The sequence below is a fragment of the Chenopodium album genome, chromosome 1, assembly GCF_948465745.1.
Source record: "Chenopodium album chromosome 1, dcCheAlbu1.1, whole genome shotgun sequence".
Classification (NCBI taxonomy): domain Eukaryota; kingdom Viridiplantae; phylum Streptophyta; class Magnoliopsida; order Caryophyllales; family Amaranthaceae; genus Chenopodium; species Chenopodium album.
Genome location: NC_137834.1, coordinates 84,269,630 through 84,288,833, shown reverse-complemented (window position 1 = coordinate 84,288,833; position 19,204 = coordinate 84,269,630). Strand labels below are relative to the sequence as shown.

Here is a 19,204-nt window from a genome sequence, read left to right as displayed (position 1 = left end):
AGGTTTTTTTGAGATTATGGGTAAGATAAGGAAATAAAAAGAGATCGCTTGGCTGTTAGGATTGATTTTGGTTTGGGTTGATTGGGATCAAGTCATTTATCAGATTATGGAAAAGATAAGGAAATTCTCGCCCTCGTACACTATTATGTGTTTGGCATATATCCTTCATATTCATTTTCATCATATGATTGTTTTTACAAAAAGAAACATTGAGTAATTGAGTATAAATTTAGTTCGAAAAAAATGATTTTACCTTTATAATACAATCAAGGTTAGTTTTTTTTTGCTTATGTGCTCACAAGGTGCAAGCACATGGGCAATGAAATAACCTTTAGTTGTACCATGCACAAGGAACCATTGTTGTGCATAGAACATTATCGGTTATCAACTAAAGACATTCAGCATATCTCATCTTTGACTCTTTTGCATTTATGTATGGTGGGTGGTTATGGCATTGGTGGAATGCAAAAATATTGGTAGGGAAGTCTGCAGGGCTATAACTCCTTGTTGCTTCACTATACTGGACTACTGAAGTACGCATTCAATGCTCCAGAATCGCGCCTTGTAACAAGGAGCAACAATACTGCTAACTATTGTTCAGGTATACTTGTATTTTTGAACAAAACAAATATGCAATCAAAGCATTATATATATAAGAAAGTAAATTACAAATAGAATCAGCAACTTCAAACTATTAAAGCTCAGAAAGAAAAGAAAGCTAAAATTAATTTTGCAAACTGTGACATTCTTATTATGCCATCATCGAATCAAATAATTGAGTACTGAGTTTGAAACATGTACACCAACTTTACTCCATGAATACATCAAAAGAAAAAATATAATAACATCAGCAAGAAACAAGACAAAAGGAAAAAGCCCTATAACTCTATGCAGTGCCAGATGGCTATATCTGAAAACCAAAATATCAATATAAATAAATGGGACATATACACTTCAGCTGAAGGGGTACATCATTTGGAATCCGTCGGATGTGACAGAAACCTGAATGATGGAGGAAGATCAAGGCTAGGCAAGCCTCTTGACTACTGCAGCCATATACTTGCCCTGGTGCTCTGCGAGTGCTAGCTCAGTATCAGTAGGTTCTCGAGTGCCATCTCCTGCAAAAACTCCAGCACCATAAGGAGAACCTCCGCGTATTGTGTCCATCTTAAACATACCAGCACCAAAGGTGTACCCAACAGGAACAAAAAGCATCCCGTGGTGAGCCAATTGAGTAATTGCTGTCCAACTGCAAAAACAGATGGCAGAAAGAGGTAACTGGATAAGTACACTAAATAACAAGCTAGTACAATGTATTTAATCTCTCAACCAGCCCAAGAAAGTCAGTCCACACAATACAACATATTTTCTGACAGGAACCATCCAATTGTTTCCTAAGCAAAGAAAATAAATATATCACAGTAGAGACACACAGGACCGAACATCAAGTTCTGGTAATGGCTATATTGAGAAAAGCAGGATCAAACTATAAAACAACATCTTCAAAGCTATTAGAGACATTTTATATGCTGCCTTTGTTTATTTTTCTATTAAAGTGTTCAACCTCAGTTTCAAAATTCACATGGTGGCAAACTGGCAATGATGCCCTTAAGATCTCAACATCAACCTGTCCTCTGCCCTCCATTACTTAATCTGCAGCCTTTATCATTCTCCAATTCTTCTATCATTTAACCCCTCATCACAATTCAGTATTCACTAACACCATGAGACTCCACAGGTTTCACATATAGATTCCCCACCATCCCTCGCCCTACTCCCAACAAGAGAATCATCAGCATGTGTGAACCTGAGAAGTTTGCTTAAGTGACTTCCATCCTGACAGGGTAACTCAAATTAACAGCTAAATTTCAAGCAGAAAGTCAGAATCATCAGATCATATCTCACTTTCCATTAAACAATTGGATTCCTTAAAAAAAAAATGGAGAAATCTATGAACTGCCACATCATGGAAAGATTGGTATAATGCAAAATGTCTGCCTAAAATAACAAACTCAACACCAGTATTGCATTTACAAAAACATCTTTCAAAGTCCTGCAATGGGAAAAGTTCATTGATTAACTTAGTTTATCAAGTAAAGTAGAGAAAGAGGGGCTCAATAATTAAGATATCGGTGGTTTGAGTAAATCTCTGGCTTAGCTTTGATTTCCATCACTGGTAGTTTAGTCCCCTTTCTCTTGGTCAAATCATATTGATTTACAAACTATACAATATGCTATAGCAAATGGAGTCTTCTTTTCTAATGTTGGAGGAAGCCGAAGTGTAAAGTTGATGACTCTTCCATGGTAAGTCATGCCAGCAGGCTCTGCGGCCTCTGACAGATCCATAATATTTCTGGTGGTGAAATTGGAAGTTAAATCCCCCATAAATTAAGGTTTCTCTTATTCAAATAAAGATAAACTCTTTGGTAATCCCCAATCATTTGGTTCTCATGTAACGAGCCCATTCTGATTTCAGACTGGTCTACAAAGGATACACTCATATGATACATCCTAGGTGAATTAGGAGTATCTTTAACCAGATAAGAGAGTTGTAAGAAAAACAACCAAAAAAAAAAAAAAAAGGTTCTTGTATTGAACAACCTACTAAAGAGAAGTGTTAAAACTGATCAAAATATGGGATTGGGAAGGGTGACAACCTCAATCCCGCATTTCATGATTGTATTCTACTTCTTGGTCATGCTGGAACTCAGTCAAAATTGATATTTTATGTTGTTGTAGTAGTGCTTGTTTACCTCAGATTCTAGACAATTGTAAACAGTGACTAAGGAAAGCCACAACTCGCAAGCAAAAAAATAAAATAAAAGAGCAGCCACTTCTGACTTTCATGTGAAAGTCAATAGGAGTGACTACATACATAAATACATAGCTCCCTTCAATCACCCTCAAAGAAATATATTTTAGGATCCCACCCATCCCATTAAGAAAAATAATGGGACCACAAAGAAGCCAACCTTCATGACTACAGCAGCCAAAATCCCCTAGGAATTATGTCACCAAAGCGAAACAATCCACACAGTGAACTACCAAGCTCATTTTTTTTTATTTTTTTGGGGAGAAAACCAACAGGTGTATTAATTAATGGACAAAGCGCCCAAGAGTACATAAGGTGAAACGTCCGGAGGACAGTGATTCACCCAAGTTTGTTCTACACCGAAAGGTAAAAGCTAACTACCAATCTCATATTCTCATTTGATTACATACCAGGGTCATTCTTTTAACATCTCCTGCACAGATCACTCAGGGACAGGCTCAAATTTCTTCAAATACTTCTTGCATTTTCAGACAAAATTTTATGTATAAAGCCACAATACTCTCTATCATTGCATAATCTCTTCAGCAATAATCTAACAACATAAAAAATTACCAAGCACTTGTGAATGAGCTTTGTTCTTAACATAGAAACAATTGCTCAATATCAACATAAAGTCATTAACTCCACCAAGTCAAACACTCCAATAAGTATGCCTCTCACATCAAACATAACCTAACACCATCAAAGCATTCTTAACAATCAATTAAACTCAAACACACTAAACAATTGTAAGACAATAACCAAATTCTAATCTCAATTCCTCAAAACATAATAAACTAATTTCTAGCAATCAACATTATTAAGTTCCAAATACTTACGCAGTGGTCTCCTGCCCGCCGCCTTGAGTACCGGTACTAACAAAAAATCCGGCAGGTTTTCCGGCCAATGCTTGATCCTTCCACAATTGTCCCGTTGAATCAAAAAATGCCTTCATTTGCGCCGCCATACACCCATACCTCGTAGGAAACCCGAACAAAAACCCGTCAGCAGCAGCTAATTCCGCCGCCTCCGCAATCTCCGGTATAGAATCATCCTTCGACGGCGCCTTCATATGAGCCAATACTTCCGGCGACAATGTCTCAGCCACCCTATACAAAACCCCTTCAACCCCATCAACGGCGTCAACCCCCTTCTTCATTCTCCTCGCTAATCCCTCCACGTGTCCATACATCGAGTAGAAGACTATGTACACCTTCAGAATTCGGGTCGGATTGGGGTCGAAAACGGCGTCGTTTTGGGTAGTGGGGATTGGGTCAGAAGATGAGGTTTCAACTGGGGATTTGTTGCCGTCAATTGGTGCCGGAGGTTGGCGGTTTCCGGCGGCTGTTACGCCGTCGGGAAGTTTCTTCTTGCTGGGGACGCAACCGCCGCCTTTTCCCATGGGAGTCAAAGGAGAGAGAAATGGTTGATGGGTTGTTATTTGGGGAAGAAAGGGAGCGAAAATGGTGGGTGAATTTGGAGAGTGAGGAGAGAGAAAATGGGAGTTTGATGATGACTGAGTTGAAGAAATTAAGGGTGAGTTTGACTTTGATGAAATTGCCAGAAACGCGGTGAATTACGAATTGGGGATGATGAGGAGGAAGAAGATGACAGCGAAGATCCGGATGGTTCGGTCTCTTCGGTTGAAAGTGTTGAAATTGAGTTATTTCAGCTGAGAATGCTTTTTGACGTCGTTGATAGTACACCCATTTTCACATTTTGGGTATTTTGATCTTGGGACGAGTGGAGTTTGATTGAGTTTTAGGTTCGGATTTAGATTGGGTTGAGGTATAGAAGAATCTGTCTTTATTTTAAGTTTGGGGAGGCTTTTTTTTTTTTTTTATCGCCTTTGAGATTGGATGTTGAACTTACTTTCCATAGGTATAGACAAATTGCATTTTATTAGAACTTGTTTGATTGAAGTTTAAGCAGTTAAGTATGAATTACCTTGTGATGTTGAAAGTCACTTAAGCAAACCTCTAGTTAGGACCAGGGCGAGGAATAGTGGGGAATCTATGTGTGAAAGTTATGGGGTCTAGTGAACCGTGATAGTGTATACGTAATTGTAATAAGGGGTTAAATAATACTCCTTTCTTCCCTTTTTAAGATGTCTGTTTCTAATAATTTATGAAAATTAAAGTATTGGTAATTTCTACAAGAGAATTTCACAATATAATTAGAAGTACAAAAAAAGTAAAATCACAACATGACACAAACACAACACAACACAATACAAAAACACAAATTTAAGTAGACACAACATGTTAACCATCACGTGGGCTATGTTGTGACTTGTGAGCCAATCCTTCACTTTAGAGGCAAAAAATAATATGTCATATGCTGTGTTTGGCTAATTTATTGACATAACACCAGACACACCCGACACAACCCAATATCATATTTACTTTAACTAAATTAATCTTGAAAACTCATACATACTTCATAACACATTTAGAAATACTAACATGATTTGTATTTTTCCTAAATTCAAAAACTAGTATTATGCATAAGTAGTAAACAAAATGTCTAGCTCTTGTAACATTAAGTTATCATGGTTTTCATAATTTAGCACATACTACTGAAAGAAAAAAAAAAGCTTTAGAAACAAGCCTGCTATATATGTTCTATATCCACCTCATGTTGTCAATAAGAGCGGGAAGATAAGTCTCCACAACAAAATCCACATGAAGTGCGATCAATATGTTCATCAATTTATGCTCTATATATCATTCTTTTCACCTCACCAACCCTCTCCTAAAACTTGTTCACAAAATTGTCGTTCTAAAGACACTTATCAACAGCTAAATCCTCGTCGTCCATATCTACAAAAGTACGAGACTTAATCACTTTAGTCATGAGCAACATCCAAGAGAATGTACCTAATCCCTAACCACTTAATGTCAAGTTCAACACCAGAAAACCCCCATATCATCCCCTAAGTGAATGTGTCAAACCCATAACACATAGAATTAGACAAGGGAGGAAAAACAAGGCAAGACTGCAAGAGTGCAAAATACTTTGGTTAGCAATGCATCATGTGATCACATTATTATTATTATTATTTTGTTAAAGAAACACAACATGACACAACACAATACAAATTAACACGACAAAAACACAAAAATTATGTTAAGTAAACACAACATGGCCCGTCATGACCATTACATATTTACATGGGCCATGTCGTAAGCAAATCCTTCAACTTTAGTGGCAATTTATTTTTATTTTTTTTTGTTTTTTTTTTTGTTATTATTATTGAGTTTTACCAATTTATTGACATAACATCAAGCACGATCCAATGTCATCTTTAATTCAACTTAAATTAACCCCCCAAATAATCAAAATACACCATATTCAAGATAGATGACAAAATTTGTATCTTTCTCAAATTCAAAAACTAAGATCAAACACAATTAGCAAATAATTTACGTTTAAAACAATTTCTACAAGTAGATAAGATCCAAAACTCTAAAATAAGTGACAATGAGCAACCATAACAACAACAAAAAATAATAAAATAAAGTTAAATTGTAATCAGTTGCGCAAACATCAACAAAGATGAGTCATACAGCCGCATGGTTTTCATTTTCAACACTCTTATCCATTCATAATTCGACACCTGTAATCCCTTTCCTCTTCAACGTGTCAATCCCTTAAAACCCTACTAAACTTTCTCTTTCTATCTCTAAAAGTCTAAAACCAACCAACTTCAATTCTGCAGCACTTACTCACTTCACTCCCTTTAAGTTACTCTCATTTCTTTCATCTTCTTCAAAAATCCAATCTTTTCTTTTATTTTCCAAGTAAAAATCCAATCTTTTTATAATTTTCCAGTAAAAATCCTTCTTTTTTTTTTTTTTTATTTAATTTTATTTTTAATTAGAAATAAGACAGAAATGAAATAAAAACCAAGGTTTGTTGTATCCGAGTTGGACATCCACCTCACTCACACCTTCTTTCTTAATTCTTGCCCGCCTACTTTCTCTCTCTCAGGTACTTCCCTTTCTCTCTCTTCTATTTTTATTTTTAATTAATGGGATTTCTCTTAATTTTTGTTTTGGTTTTCCCTTTAATTATGTTTATATTTTGTGATTATTTTATGCTTCGAGAAATATCTAATTTTTGTTGGTAATTTAATTAACCCCTTTTGACAAATTTCAATTATTTTGTGGAATTGAAGGTTGAGATTGAGAATTTTAATTGTTGGGTATGTTGAATTTGTGGGTTTTTTTGGTGTAGAGTTTTAGGGAGAGTCATAAAGGGTAATTGATGTATTCGGGTTTGATCCGGGTTTTGAAGGGATTGAATTATGTCTGGGTTTACTGGGTTGAGTAAAAAGAAAGAAAAATGGAGAGAAAAAAGGATAGTATTATTATATGAGGAATTAAGAAGCTCGCAATTTTAGGTATATAATGAATTAATGATATTAAGAGTTTACATGGTAAAATTCCCATATTTCTGTTTAGATATATATTTGCAACCATTATTTCAGTATTTAGGCTTTCTAACTAAATTTATCCTCTAAAATAAGTAAAATTTTCCATATTTCAGCTGTAATTAGATCTAAGCTAATCTTCTTTTAAGCGGATTAATTTAGGACAATTTCCTTTTCTCTTTATTGAGGGTTTTGTGATTGGATGAAAGGGAGGATATTTGCTTTGTAAGGTTAGTTTTGTGAGGGAAATTCGAAGGTAAACTTTGTTTACATATTGCTATTTCATTCATCATCAATCACTTGTAAGTTTGCTGGTTTAGTTATAGGAATATATGGAACACTGCTTTAGATCTCTTACTTGTTTTGTTTGTCGGCCGTTGTGCCTTGTCACAAACCATGGATGAATAGGGTTTAGTTTGAAGATTTGGTGATGACAAGTGCTAACATATAGGAGTGTTGTCTATGGTTTAGTTTGAAGATTTTGTGATGATAGGTGCTAACATATTGGAGTGTTGTAGTGGTCCTAGAGGATAATAGCTAGTTTAGTGGGGGTGATGCTATCTACATCATTGCTCCTCATATTTCTCTCTAAACACCAAAATTGATAATTATCAGTGTTGAATCCAATGGTGATTGTGAACTAAAAGTTCTTTCGTTGAAGTCTTAATGACTGTTATTAGCCCGGAGTTGTGGGGTGGTTTGTTATATCTTGATTTCATCCTGTAAAAGATAATAGGTTTAAGTCTTTGCTTCTTAGTATTAAAGCTTCTCTTAATGACTTTTTATCTTCGCCTCTTCCCTTTTTTTGTCCATATTTCAATTAAAAATGCATTGTACTGATCGCTTTTTTAATTTATTTTTGCTGTTTTTTTATTTATATTTTTTAAAAAAGTTCCTCTACTACCTGTACTGGATCGTAAGGGATGGAGGGGAAGATTTTTGAGGATGATTATACGAAATAATCACTTTTGGTTCATGTCCACTTATGGGATTAAGGCTTTGATTGATGGATTGACTGCTTTTATATTTTAGTTATTAGGGTATTAAGGTTTTCTAATGACCCAATGTTTGAGACTGATTATATATTTATCTGTTCCTCATAGCATGGTGAACTTTTTCTATGATTTTTTCTATTTAAATTTTTTTGGGGGTGGTCAGTTGTGCACTTCTTCTTTTCTAAGTTAAGGGGTTGCCCTTTGATGCCCACATTCCCATATAGAACATGAAGGTTTGACTAATCGACGTTGAAGGCTTGTTAACTAACCCTTATGAGATTGATTTGAGGTCTTTAGCTTGCGCTGGCCTATTAAAAGGCAGCCTCCTTGTTTTTAACCGTGTAGATAGAATTCCTTATTTTTTTATATACCGTAGGAGGATGCACTTCTGTGTTCTGTCTGCAGAACCTTAATTGTCCACGAGTAGCTCTGAATATAGGTATATGATACATCTGTAGTGTTGAATTCCCATTCTTGATGTGATAGTCAAGTTAAGTTGTACTGGAGATAGTGAATATCCCACCGTTACCATTGATCCAATTGATGAGATTCCAGGTGAAGCATTGGCACTTAGCCCTTGCTCACAGGAACAATGATAACCTTAATTCTAGTCTCCCCAGTTGACTGGCCTAACAAGTACAAATTTTTTTTCCAAAAGGGTGATTAAATGGTGAATATAGTCTATCTGCCGGATTTTGGTGTTTTAATCTCTTTGATAATCCCTATCTATTGAGTATCAATGATTTTTGATCTTCCTACAGCTTAAATGAGGATATTGGTGGCATCATTTAAACTCATCTTTTTGGTTGGGCTAACACTTCTTTGGCATGGATCTGAGTTAGGGTAGCTATGATAACCCGACAAGTGAAACTACAACCATAAGGATCCTATTGCAGTCTGGGATTCTTAGGTATCCTAGATGGTTTATATCTAAGCATTGGGCTAGCTTGGTGTATAAAAATTTCCACCTAGGCCCACTGAAATGCCATATTAAAAAGACCCGTTTTTTATTCCCTAATTATATTGCCCTCAACATACTTACCATATTTTGGTTAGTTGCTCTAATACTTGTGGTTGGAGAATAAATTACAAACTTTTGCTAGCAAAAGGTTTTACTCAAAGCTGCTGTATAGGCATTTAGCTTGGCTAAGATAACTATTATTACATTTTAGGCACTACTTTATAAGGGCGGTAGCTTGGCTTAGGGAGTCCAATCTTTAGATTCACAAGTGTCTCTGAAGTAGGTGGTTCTTAGAAATTTACTAAAAAATTTTGTTGGCACTATTAGTTATATGAGTTTTTAATGTTGTTAGGAAACTAGTTATTTGGAACCTCATACTAATGAGGTAGAGTTGGGTGTGTGTCTTTGTGGAATATCCCTTTCAAAAGAAAGATTGGATAATGTATGATTTCGAGACCAAGTTTTTTTTTTTAAAAGTTTGGATAATGTTATCATCGATTCCTTTCCACAATCCTGCGGTGATTTAAGTTTTCCCTCTTTATTGATAGTTTTCTTTTCTTGGATTAACAGCTAGAGTGATTCTTTGACTGGTTTGGCATAGGCTAGATCACTCTTGCTTGGATGCTACTTAACTTTCTTTTACTTGAGCCCTGATCCTAATTGCTCATTTGGGAGTTGGGACTAGATGATATGTTGTAGAATGACAAGCCCACTTTAAACTGATGACTGGATTAATTGATATATTGTAGTTTCAAACACCATTTTATCACTCATAGCAATTTTAAGAGTGAAAATAGGCGTAGTTTCATATATTAGTTTAAATTTTCCTAGTTTTGGTACATTGTATCACTTTATGGACAATTTCCTGCTTCTGTAAAACAGTTACATCATTTGTTAGTCCTTCCGCCTTAGTAATTTCTATTGTGAACACTTGCTAGAGTGTTTAGAATTAGCTACAAAATTTAGGATTAAAAATTACTTGAAGTTTGTGTCATTGTGACCATGTCCAGTTGATCTCGGTTTCTAACTTTGCATTTGGTTCGATAACAAATTAATTTTCCTGTTTATGCGAATTCAAATTTCTCTTTAAGGGAAGTATGTGATTCTTGATGGTTTTTGCATTGTATTACTATTCAATATTTGTATGATGCATCTCATCGGATAGGTTTTGATCTGTCATATCACATTTATTAGGATTTTGTACCTCTCAATATTTGCTTAGTCCTTGGTGGATCTGGTGGTGATTGGACCTATGTAAATGGGGGCAGCCGAGGAGCAGACACCTTCCAAGCCTTCAAAAGCAACAAGTTCAGCACAGGTTTTCTCTCCCTTTCTATCTTCTTCCCAAGTCTTTCTGACACTCTTTCTTTTCTCCTACCTCTTTCTAACATGTTTTTACTTTTTATATAGCCTAATGCCAGTCTCAATTCTTGTTTTTTTCCCCTATCCTTCTAGGAGACTCAGGCGGCAGTGCCATCATATCCTGATTGGTCAGGTTCCATGCAGGTTTGTGATTTGGAAAAAAAAAAAAAAAAGTTAATTGTTGCCTTGTCCTCTCATTTTTATAATTGTTGCCTCGTTCTCTCATTTTTATTTTAAGGCTTTTGTTGTTGTTGTTCATCTTGGTATCATGAATGGTTGAAAGTTGTTGACTCTTTCTCTACGATTATAAGAGGTATAGGAAACAAGACATTCCAATAATTAGTATGATTGCAGTAATGGTTTTAGTAATATATGCAATTTGTTTCCATCACTTGTTACTTGCCAGCGAACGAGTCTCTTCTTGTGTTTGATTTAGCAATTTTGTTATTCAAATAATGATCTGTAATTTGGTCTTTGATGTACTCTAGTGGCTTAGTACACCTGACTCGAAAGTTCTGATCCAGCATAATGTCATTTTTAAGTCTCAGGAAAAGTTCAAATTGCCCCATGTTTTATTTGACTCTATAATGGAAATCATGTGACGATAGTCTTTAATATTTGAATTTCTTATTTACCTTCTAGATATAGCATTTATACCCAACAAGTCAGTGACAGTTGTTTTTCCTTTAAATTTGAGGGTTTAAGGAAAGGTTTTTGGCTCATATTAACTTGTAATAATTGCAGGCATATTATGGCAATGGTGCTACTCCTCCTTTTTTTGCTTCTACTGTTGCAGCTCCAGCACCTCATCCCTATATGTGGGCAGGACAGGTAAGTCGGCCATTAGTCCCACGGTTTTGTGCCTAGTTTCTAAATTTATACTTTTATTAATACAATTATGGACGCTTGTCCCTCTACAGCACCCTATGATGCCACCTTATGGTACTCCAGTCCCTTACCCAGCTTTATATCCTCCTGGTGGCGTTTATGCTCATCCTAATATGGCAATGGTAATTATGACGTATAAACAATACCAATAATGAGAAATTAAAGTGATGATATATGAAATGGTAATCGAAGGTAGATGGTCGATAAATGATGATTGACACTTATTGCTCCATATCTTTTCTTGTAGACTCCAAATCCTGCTCTTGCTGTGGAAACAGAAGGAAAAAACTTGGATGTAAAAGATCAGAATTCTGCAAAAAAATCCAAAGGAAATTCCGGCATGGGGAATGAAAAGGCTGTTGAAACTGGCAAAGCAACTTCAGGCTCTGGAAATGAGGGTGCCTCGCAGAGGTGGGTGTTTTTTTTTTTAATATTTTTGTGAATTTCTAACAATATTTTGGTACTAAGGCTCTGTTCTCTTCAACTGTGAAATAAGAAGTATTCAGAAAATTCAGCTTAATTGTTTCTAATCAGCAAAAATGATTTTTATCCATCAGCAGTTAGTTTTGATTTGTAATACTCGATATTTATCATTGATCTGTTATAATAATTGAAGCTCAGTGTAAAGCATGTGAAAAGAATGGGGCCTAAGGCTAATCATTCAAGCTACTCCAATTCTCTATATTTTCATTAATGTTGTAATTATTATTGTATAACAGCGCTGAAAGTGGAAGTGAAGGCTCATCAGATGGTAGTGATGACAACAATCAGCAGGCATGTCTTTACTGGCTTTTCTTTCTAGTTCAATACAGGGAGAGTATAGAATTCAAAGGAAAAATTTATCTAGTATTAATTGTTGGATTAATATGAGCTGTAACATGTTCTGGACTTTGTTGTGTTGTTGATCTAGTGTTTAGGCTAAACTTAGCTAGTTCTTCTGTCCAGGAAAACTCTGCGACTAAGAAAGGAAGTTTCGATCTGATGCTTGAAGATGGTATATGCTATAAACTATGTTTGATTAACATCTTTTTTCCTTTTAGTTTCCGCTTACATTGAAGTCACATAAATGTGACATCTCATTTTGAGTTTGGGTAACTTCTGTAGGGGCTAATGCACAAAATAGCTCAGGGAATGCAGCTCAGGGTTCAGTGCCAGGAAAACCAGTGGTTGCTGCTACTAATCTTAACATTGGCATGGATTTGTGGAATACTTCTGCTGCTGGTGGAGTTAAATTGAGACCTAATACTGGAGTAGCATCTGCAGTAGCTCCGGCAATGGTTGGACGCGAAGGGCTTATGCCTGACCACCAATGGATCCAAGTATGTTTTGATTTCAAATCCGCTGGAATTTCTAGTTCCCTTTCTGCTTCGTGATTGTGTTTGATATTCTTTATTAAAAGAAGCAAATTGAAGTATTGTGATTTTTAAATGCTTCGTTTTGAAAAGAAGTCATTGGGATAAAAATGGACTTGTTTTGCAGCAAATAGCTAATCTGTTGTCTTATTAATTCAATTGATTAATTACACCTCATACCTCTATGGTACATTTTGCAGAACAGCTTGAGCTTGAATGTAAATTTGAATGTAGAACTACGTTTATGAGTTCAGGGAAACACTATACTTTCATGATTTTTCATTCATTTTATTGACCAACTTTTTTGGCAGGATGAGCGTGAACTTAAAAGGCAGAAACGTAAACAATCTAATAGAGAGTCAGCCAGGCGATCAAGGTTGCGCAAGCAGGTATAGGCTTTGTGTATTTTCTACCTTTCATATAACTTCTGCTGGCTTCTGAAATTCTTTGGTCTTTCTAGGCTGAGTGTGAAGAATTGCAAAGAAGGGTTGAGTCTCTGAATAATGAAAATAGCAGCCTCAGAGAAGAGCTCCAGAGGTTATCTGCTGAATGCGAGAAGTTGACTTCTGAAAACAATTCTATCAAGGTTTGTCAAAATGCATCAGCTTCCTTGAACAACTTCATCTGTTAAACACATTGGTTTTGCATTTTGATATGCTCAAAAACCATTGTCCACATTTCTTCTTATTGTAGTATTTCTGTCCCAAATCATACTTTGCAGTTCACAAAATTATTTTAGTCCATCCCAAAATTAAAGCCCCTTTACGAAGTTAGTACAGTTAGATTTTTTAATTCCCATATACTTCGTACGACATAACCCTTATCACACAGTTCGTAAGTATTGGTATGGTAGAGATGTAAAAGCACACAAAAAAAATGACCCTAAATCAAACACTACTATTATCAGGGGTAGATGGCATACGTATTATGCTTGTTTATTTCAGTGTTTCTTGATTCCAAGACTTGTATACAAAAGTTAAATGCCTTGGTATTGAACAGGAGGAGCTAACCCAGACATGTGGACCGGATAGCTTACAAAGCCTCGGAGAAAACAATGCTTCTGGTGAGGCCGATAGCTGAAATGAGAGCTTAGATTAGTACTTCTTCGGCTCAGCTTAAATATCTGACAAAACAAATAGGGGAGATTTCAGTTTTTAACACAGCTTATACCATTTTTTTTTTCTCTTTTTTTTTAGTCATTGATAACGCTTGTTATGTGATTTGTGATTTCCGGGTTTATGCTAAGATGGATTTCAGTTAACGCACAACCACATTCGTTTGAGTAGAACTACTGTATAAAGATAAGTTATCAGCTAGATTTCTGTACTAGAGAGGTCAAAGTGTGTATTTTATTATATTACTCTGAATTCCAAGATGATTTCACAAATCTATTGTACAACTTTTGACATAGGAAGTTTTAATCTTCTTATATTGATGGTTGATTATAATGTAAGCTGAATCGGAGCAGAATAGAAGGTTTAGGGTACCCTAATGTGTGTATATGAATAACTACAATAGTGCATCTTCCCTAGCAGATGGTTATTTTCTTCAATCGTTTCCACAGCTCATTATCACCAGCACATTATAAGTCGTAATAAAGTTTAAGGAGAGAAATTCATTGCTCGCTACTTGTGAAGATGGCAACAAATCGTGGACATTCATGTTTACTGTATGTTCCAATTTCATCTTCATTCCAATTCAAACTTTACTAGTAAGACTTCATTCATACCATAGGCATTCATGTATGTTTACGTCGACCAAATCGCCTCGACTCCTTGAAGATGCAAATTCTTCGTGTATCGCATTGCAAATTCTTAATGAACATTCAGAGTATGTTTTATCAAATGATCAAAAGCAAATAGCCACCAATCAATAATAAACGTGTTTAGTAAATTGCAATAATCAAATACAAGCAATTGCTAAAAGATCCCTTGCTTTTTTGCGGATCCTAAGTCCTAACCAAAATTCACGTTTCCTCTTTAAAATTGGACGCCTATTTTTGCTTTTAAAAGCTGTAAATGACAAGGGATAATTTGAACATTCGTCAAATAAACAATGTACTGTAATTTTTTGGAAGGAGTTGTACTGCAAACTTGCCTTCAAAATCTATCGTAAACTTAGAAAAAATTAGTTAACTCCCTATTACGTATTTTTTATACATTGTCACAAGATAATAGCTCTCCAACTTATTTAAAATTTTAAATCACTATTTATGCTATTTGAAGTTGATATCAAACGATTGGCGGTCTCTCTTCTAGCAAAGATGTTTCAAATTCAATCGATATCAAAAACATGTTATTTATGTATGAGTCAACTCTACCAAGGAGTCCAACATTAAAAAAAAAAATAAATAAATAAAAATAAAAATAAAATAAATAAATATAATATTTACAACCACATGTATTCTAATTCTGAGTGTCATCTGAATCATTTCCTAAAACTCTAAAAGCAAGGGTCGTTTGTTTGACTATGACTTTGTAGTACATGTTTGATGTAATTATGTAAAACCAAACCATTTACGCAACCATTTACGCTCGTAAAAATCATATCACACCATTAGCACAATAAATTTGTACAAAGATGATGATGCCTCCATAGTCCATACTACACACTCTCACAACATTCCATGTTTGTTGAACAAAATTTCATTAGAAATTTCCAACTACATGGTCATCTTAAACCATATCGATTCGTCATTAGCAAAAGAGTCATAATCACCTAGACATGCGATTAATTGACTAATCATCCAATTATTATCAAGTTTGTGATTAATGAAGTTGGTTAATCCCTGCAATTAGTAATGATTTTGTGATACAATTTTCAAAACTCAAAACACATAATGAGTAAAATTGATAAAAGATAGTCATGATACACTAAATTCATGAGTAACATAAAAGTTTCCAGAAATTGAACAACGGAATTGAACCAACCCCAATACATAGTGTTACTACTACATGTATTATAGAACTATTGTGTTTTAGTTGACCTAATGTGTAGTAAGTGATAGGCCTAATAACCATTCTAAGCCTCTCTCCAACTTAACAAAAGGAACAACTAACATCTACCTCCGAGTTCGAATGTTCTAGTACTCCGATTAAAAACACACCAATTTTATAAGGCAGGGACAACTTAGCACCGTCATGTTATTCCCTCGCCTTCCCCCTCTCTCTAAATTATTTACCCGACAAAAACATAAGAACTAAATTACATTTCATTAAAACTAATTAAACTTGTAATAATGTCCTATTTGGCACGTAATTAAGGTATGATTTTCTCTCTCCTCTTATCATGATTCGTAGAGTTTTACCTACAGTAATTCACCATGGACAATATCATTTGCACTCTTTTTTACTATAAAGTTTTGACACTTTCCACCCCCTAAATTTAGACATTTAGCAATTGGCAAAAGTACAGATTAATGCACTCTAATTATATAATTATAGAGTGCAAAATTACTAATTAATGTTAAATACCCTCCATAAAATTAGTGGAGTATGGCTTACGTGGCGGTACCGGCTTAACAACGCCAAGATGACGTGGCAATGAGGGGCCGATCATGCCAGAACAGCATCATCTCCCCATGACGTTTCGCCACGTGGAACCCGGCAACCTGAGCCCTCCTTAACAAACACTCTGCTTGAAAATCAGCAAACTGACTAAACCCAACTGCTCTCATCCCCGCCGCCACGAACGCCTCCCGCCACGACGTCCGCCTCCCAGCCGCCACCCTCGCCGCAGCTTCCACCGCCGCAATAATCCTCGGCCGCAGCACGAACGTCTCAATCCTCCTGAGGCAATCCCCGCCGACGGAAAACCCGCCGCCGGCGAACCCACTGGCGGCGGCCACCTCGATCGACTCCATCATCCCGGTGTAAAACTCAATCCCAGCTAGAAAAGTCGGTCCAAACGACGCGGTACCGGCGTCAATTCCAACCTCCTTATCAACCACCACGACACAGCTCGGCGATATCCCACGGAGATCGCCGAGAAACTTGGATATCCCGCTTCGAGAATTATTCGAAAAGCGGTTAAACACCGCAGGAGAAAGATGAACAGCAAGCTTTTCACCCTCCATAATCTTCATAGACTTAAATGACAATATCTCAAAAGTTGGTATCAACACAAAATCAATATGAAAATTAAGGTTAAGATCACGTGCAAATTGCGTGAGATTTTCCTTAACAAGCTTGCTTTCAATACCAAATTCTTCGGGAACAATTGCCGTGATCCTTAATATTATGGAAATACTCATCTCTGTGGTTTGATCAGCTGCTTTGTCTACGAGTTCTCGCATGAACGACGCCCAATGACCTCCAAAACCAATGTCGAAATCGATTATATGGATGAAGGGTGATGTTCCATCGACAACGGCTTCGAGGATGGCCTGGTTGGCGGCGAAGGTGGAGAAAAGGGACACCGGCGAAATACCCGAGAATGCTTTGTGAGCTCTTATGGTTTGGACCACCTCGTACGAGGAAAGCCGAGGTGGTCGAGGCGATGAGGAATTATTGTTGGTGTTAGAGGTGGTGAGGTGTTGGAGAGCTTCCTTGAAGTAGAAGGCAGCTCTTTGAAGGGGTTTGCCAAGGGGTGATCTGAGTCGTTGATTGAGCCGTGCCAATATCAAGTGTACTTGTTGTGAGTCGTTGGATTCGAAGGCTTGAGCTGCTCGTATGAGATCGTCTAGGAAATCGAGTCCGAATGACGTGTTGCTGACGTTGTTGTTAGTTGCCGTTGTCTGATGATGATGATGAAGTTGTTGTTGTTGTTGATGATCGAAGGGGCCGAAATTCGGGTTGAGGTTTTGATTGTAGGAGAAATCGCAGAAGTTGGCGTAATCTGAGGGTAGGTCTAAAGGGGGATGATTTTGGGAGAAATGATTTTGAGAGGATGGAAAATCAGGGAAAACTTGTGTAAGATGAGATGAATCACAAGGACTAATTTGGGATAACAAAAGTTTTGGATTATTGGAGTTTGAATCATCATTAAGCCCCAATTCAGACAGGATTGAATCCCAACCCTCTAAATTGTCCAGATCAACGTTGTTATTATTATTCTTCGTCGTATCTGAAGATGGAGGTTGAGGTGGTGGTGTACTGGTAACGGTCTTGGTAGCACCCGCGGGGCTACTAGGACTACGTTGGAGGTCAAGGACCGAGGTAGGCTCGTAACACAAGTTGTTGTTATTGTTGTTGCTGTTGTTGCTGTTGCTGTTGTTGTTGCTATTGTTGTTGCTACTAGGAGAATGGAAAGTGGTGTTGAAGTTGTTGTTGTTGTTGTCGGCGGAGATGGGTTTTCCGGTGACGGTGTTGCAAGCTTGAGGGGTGGAAACGGGCACTTTCATTCCTAAAATGAGCAAAAACAAACACCCACCACTCCTCAAACTAACCTCTAATTATTTTTTGGTCTCTTTTCTCTTGTAAGTAAGTAAGTTGCTTGGAGTAGAGGTTTGTGAGAAGTGTAAGTAAGTAGTCTTAGCTTTTTTAGGGGTAACTTGAGAGAAAAGGAGCTTATATGTATGAAAGTGGGACGGTGGGGTAGGGCTTTTTACAAGGGGGTGTTATAATTGATGACTTTATTATCATCTATCTTTGCGTGCATGGTGTGTGCTGTGTTTTTTTTTTTTGCTGATGTGGGGATGCATGGAAATGGTATGGTGGTGGGGATGGGAAAAAGATGTGAGTCACGTTGACATACATTATACAATACTCCCTCTATCATTAATTATTTGTCCCCGAACCATTTTTTATTACTACCCCTGTTACAGATTATGTGTAATGATTAGACATTTTCTCTCTCTGTTTTATGTCAAATCGTTGCACATTATCTGTAACGGAGATAGTACTTTGTTACTTTTTAGTCTAATAGAATAAATAAAAGTAGCGAGTCAAGTATACAATTTGTGAGATTAATATAATGATCCTTATAAGTTGTAAATAAGAATAAAATCGGAAAATAATTCAACTAGGTTAAACAAATTACAGGTTAAACAATAAGGAACGGAGGAAGTATTAATAGAAACAAGGACCATAGATATAACATACACATACTCGACATTTGTCAGAGCTCTAAAATTAAAAAGATATAAATATAAAAGAAGAAAAAAGAGTAGGTCTTTTTATCTCTTAAAATTTTTAGAGGCTTCAAAGCCAAGCTTTTAGCTATTGCGCTTTCTATTTAGCTTTGCTTTCCATGATTCTTCCTCCACTAAGTAGCAGCTATTTGCTTCTTCACTCTTTTTTTTCTCTCTCTCATCATGTTTCAAGGACTACTGGACTAGTATTACACTTTTTGGCTCGTCTTTCTTTCTATTAATATTTTCTTGTTTATGGAAGATCTTTTACATCTTTATGCATGTTGCCAATTATCAACTGTTACGGTTACGTTATTGGTTAATTATTG

The 19,204-nt window shown here is 36.3% G+C and overlaps 2 protein-coding genes and 1 pseudogene across 4 annotated transcripts; 1 reads left to right on the top strand and 2 right to left on the bottom strand.

The window, feature by feature from the left end:
* Positions 1-694: 694 nt before the first annotated feature.
* On the bottom strand, positions 695-4,892 carry LOC145559418 (putative NAD(P)H dehydrogenase (quinone) FQR1-like 2). Its single transcript, XM_081620845.1, has 2 exons — positions 3,652-4,892; positions 695-1,249 (listed from the first exon to the last, which is right to left on the bottom strand). The coding sequence occupies exons 1-2, from the start codon at positions 4,212-4,214 to the stop codon at positions 1,027-1,029; spliced, it is 786 nt and encodes a 261-aa protein (XP_081476971.1). The 5' UTR covers positions 4,215-4,892; the 3' UTR covers positions 695-1,026.
* Positions 4,893-6,668: 1,776 nt separating this feature from the next.
* Positions 6,669-14,234, top strand: LOC145559399 (G-box-binding factor 1-like). Of its 3 annotated transcripts, none has more exons than XM_081620822.1 (12): positions 6,669-6,805; positions 10,398-10,521; positions 10,659-10,709; positions 11,310-11,396; positions 11,486-11,575; positions 11,701-11,864; positions 12,173-12,227; positions 12,399-12,447; positions 12,558-12,772; positions 13,117-13,194; positions 13,266-13,391; positions 13,805-14,202. In XM_081620822.1, the coding sequence occupies exons 2-12, from the start codon at positions 10,462-10,464 to the stop codon at positions 13,883-13,885; spliced, it is 1,056 nt and encodes a 351-aa protein (XP_081476948.1). In that variant the 5' UTR covers positions 6,669-6,805; positions 10,398-10,461; the 3' UTR covers positions 13,886-14,202. The 3 variants fall into 3 exon arrangements, with proteins under 3 accessions (XP_081476948.1, XP_081476962.1, XP_081476956.1); XM_081620830.1 differs by having other exon boundaries at positions 6,714-6,805; positions 10,426-10,521; positions 13,805-14,234; XM_081620836.1 differs by lacking the exon at positions 11,486-11,575 and having other exon boundaries at positions 13,805-14,234.
* A 918-nt stretch (positions 14,235-15,152) lies between these two features.
* On the bottom strand, positions 15,153-18,537 carry LOC145559388 (scarecrow-like protein 15 pseudogene; annotated as a pseudogene).
* Positions 18,538-19,204: the final 667 nt, after the last annotated feature.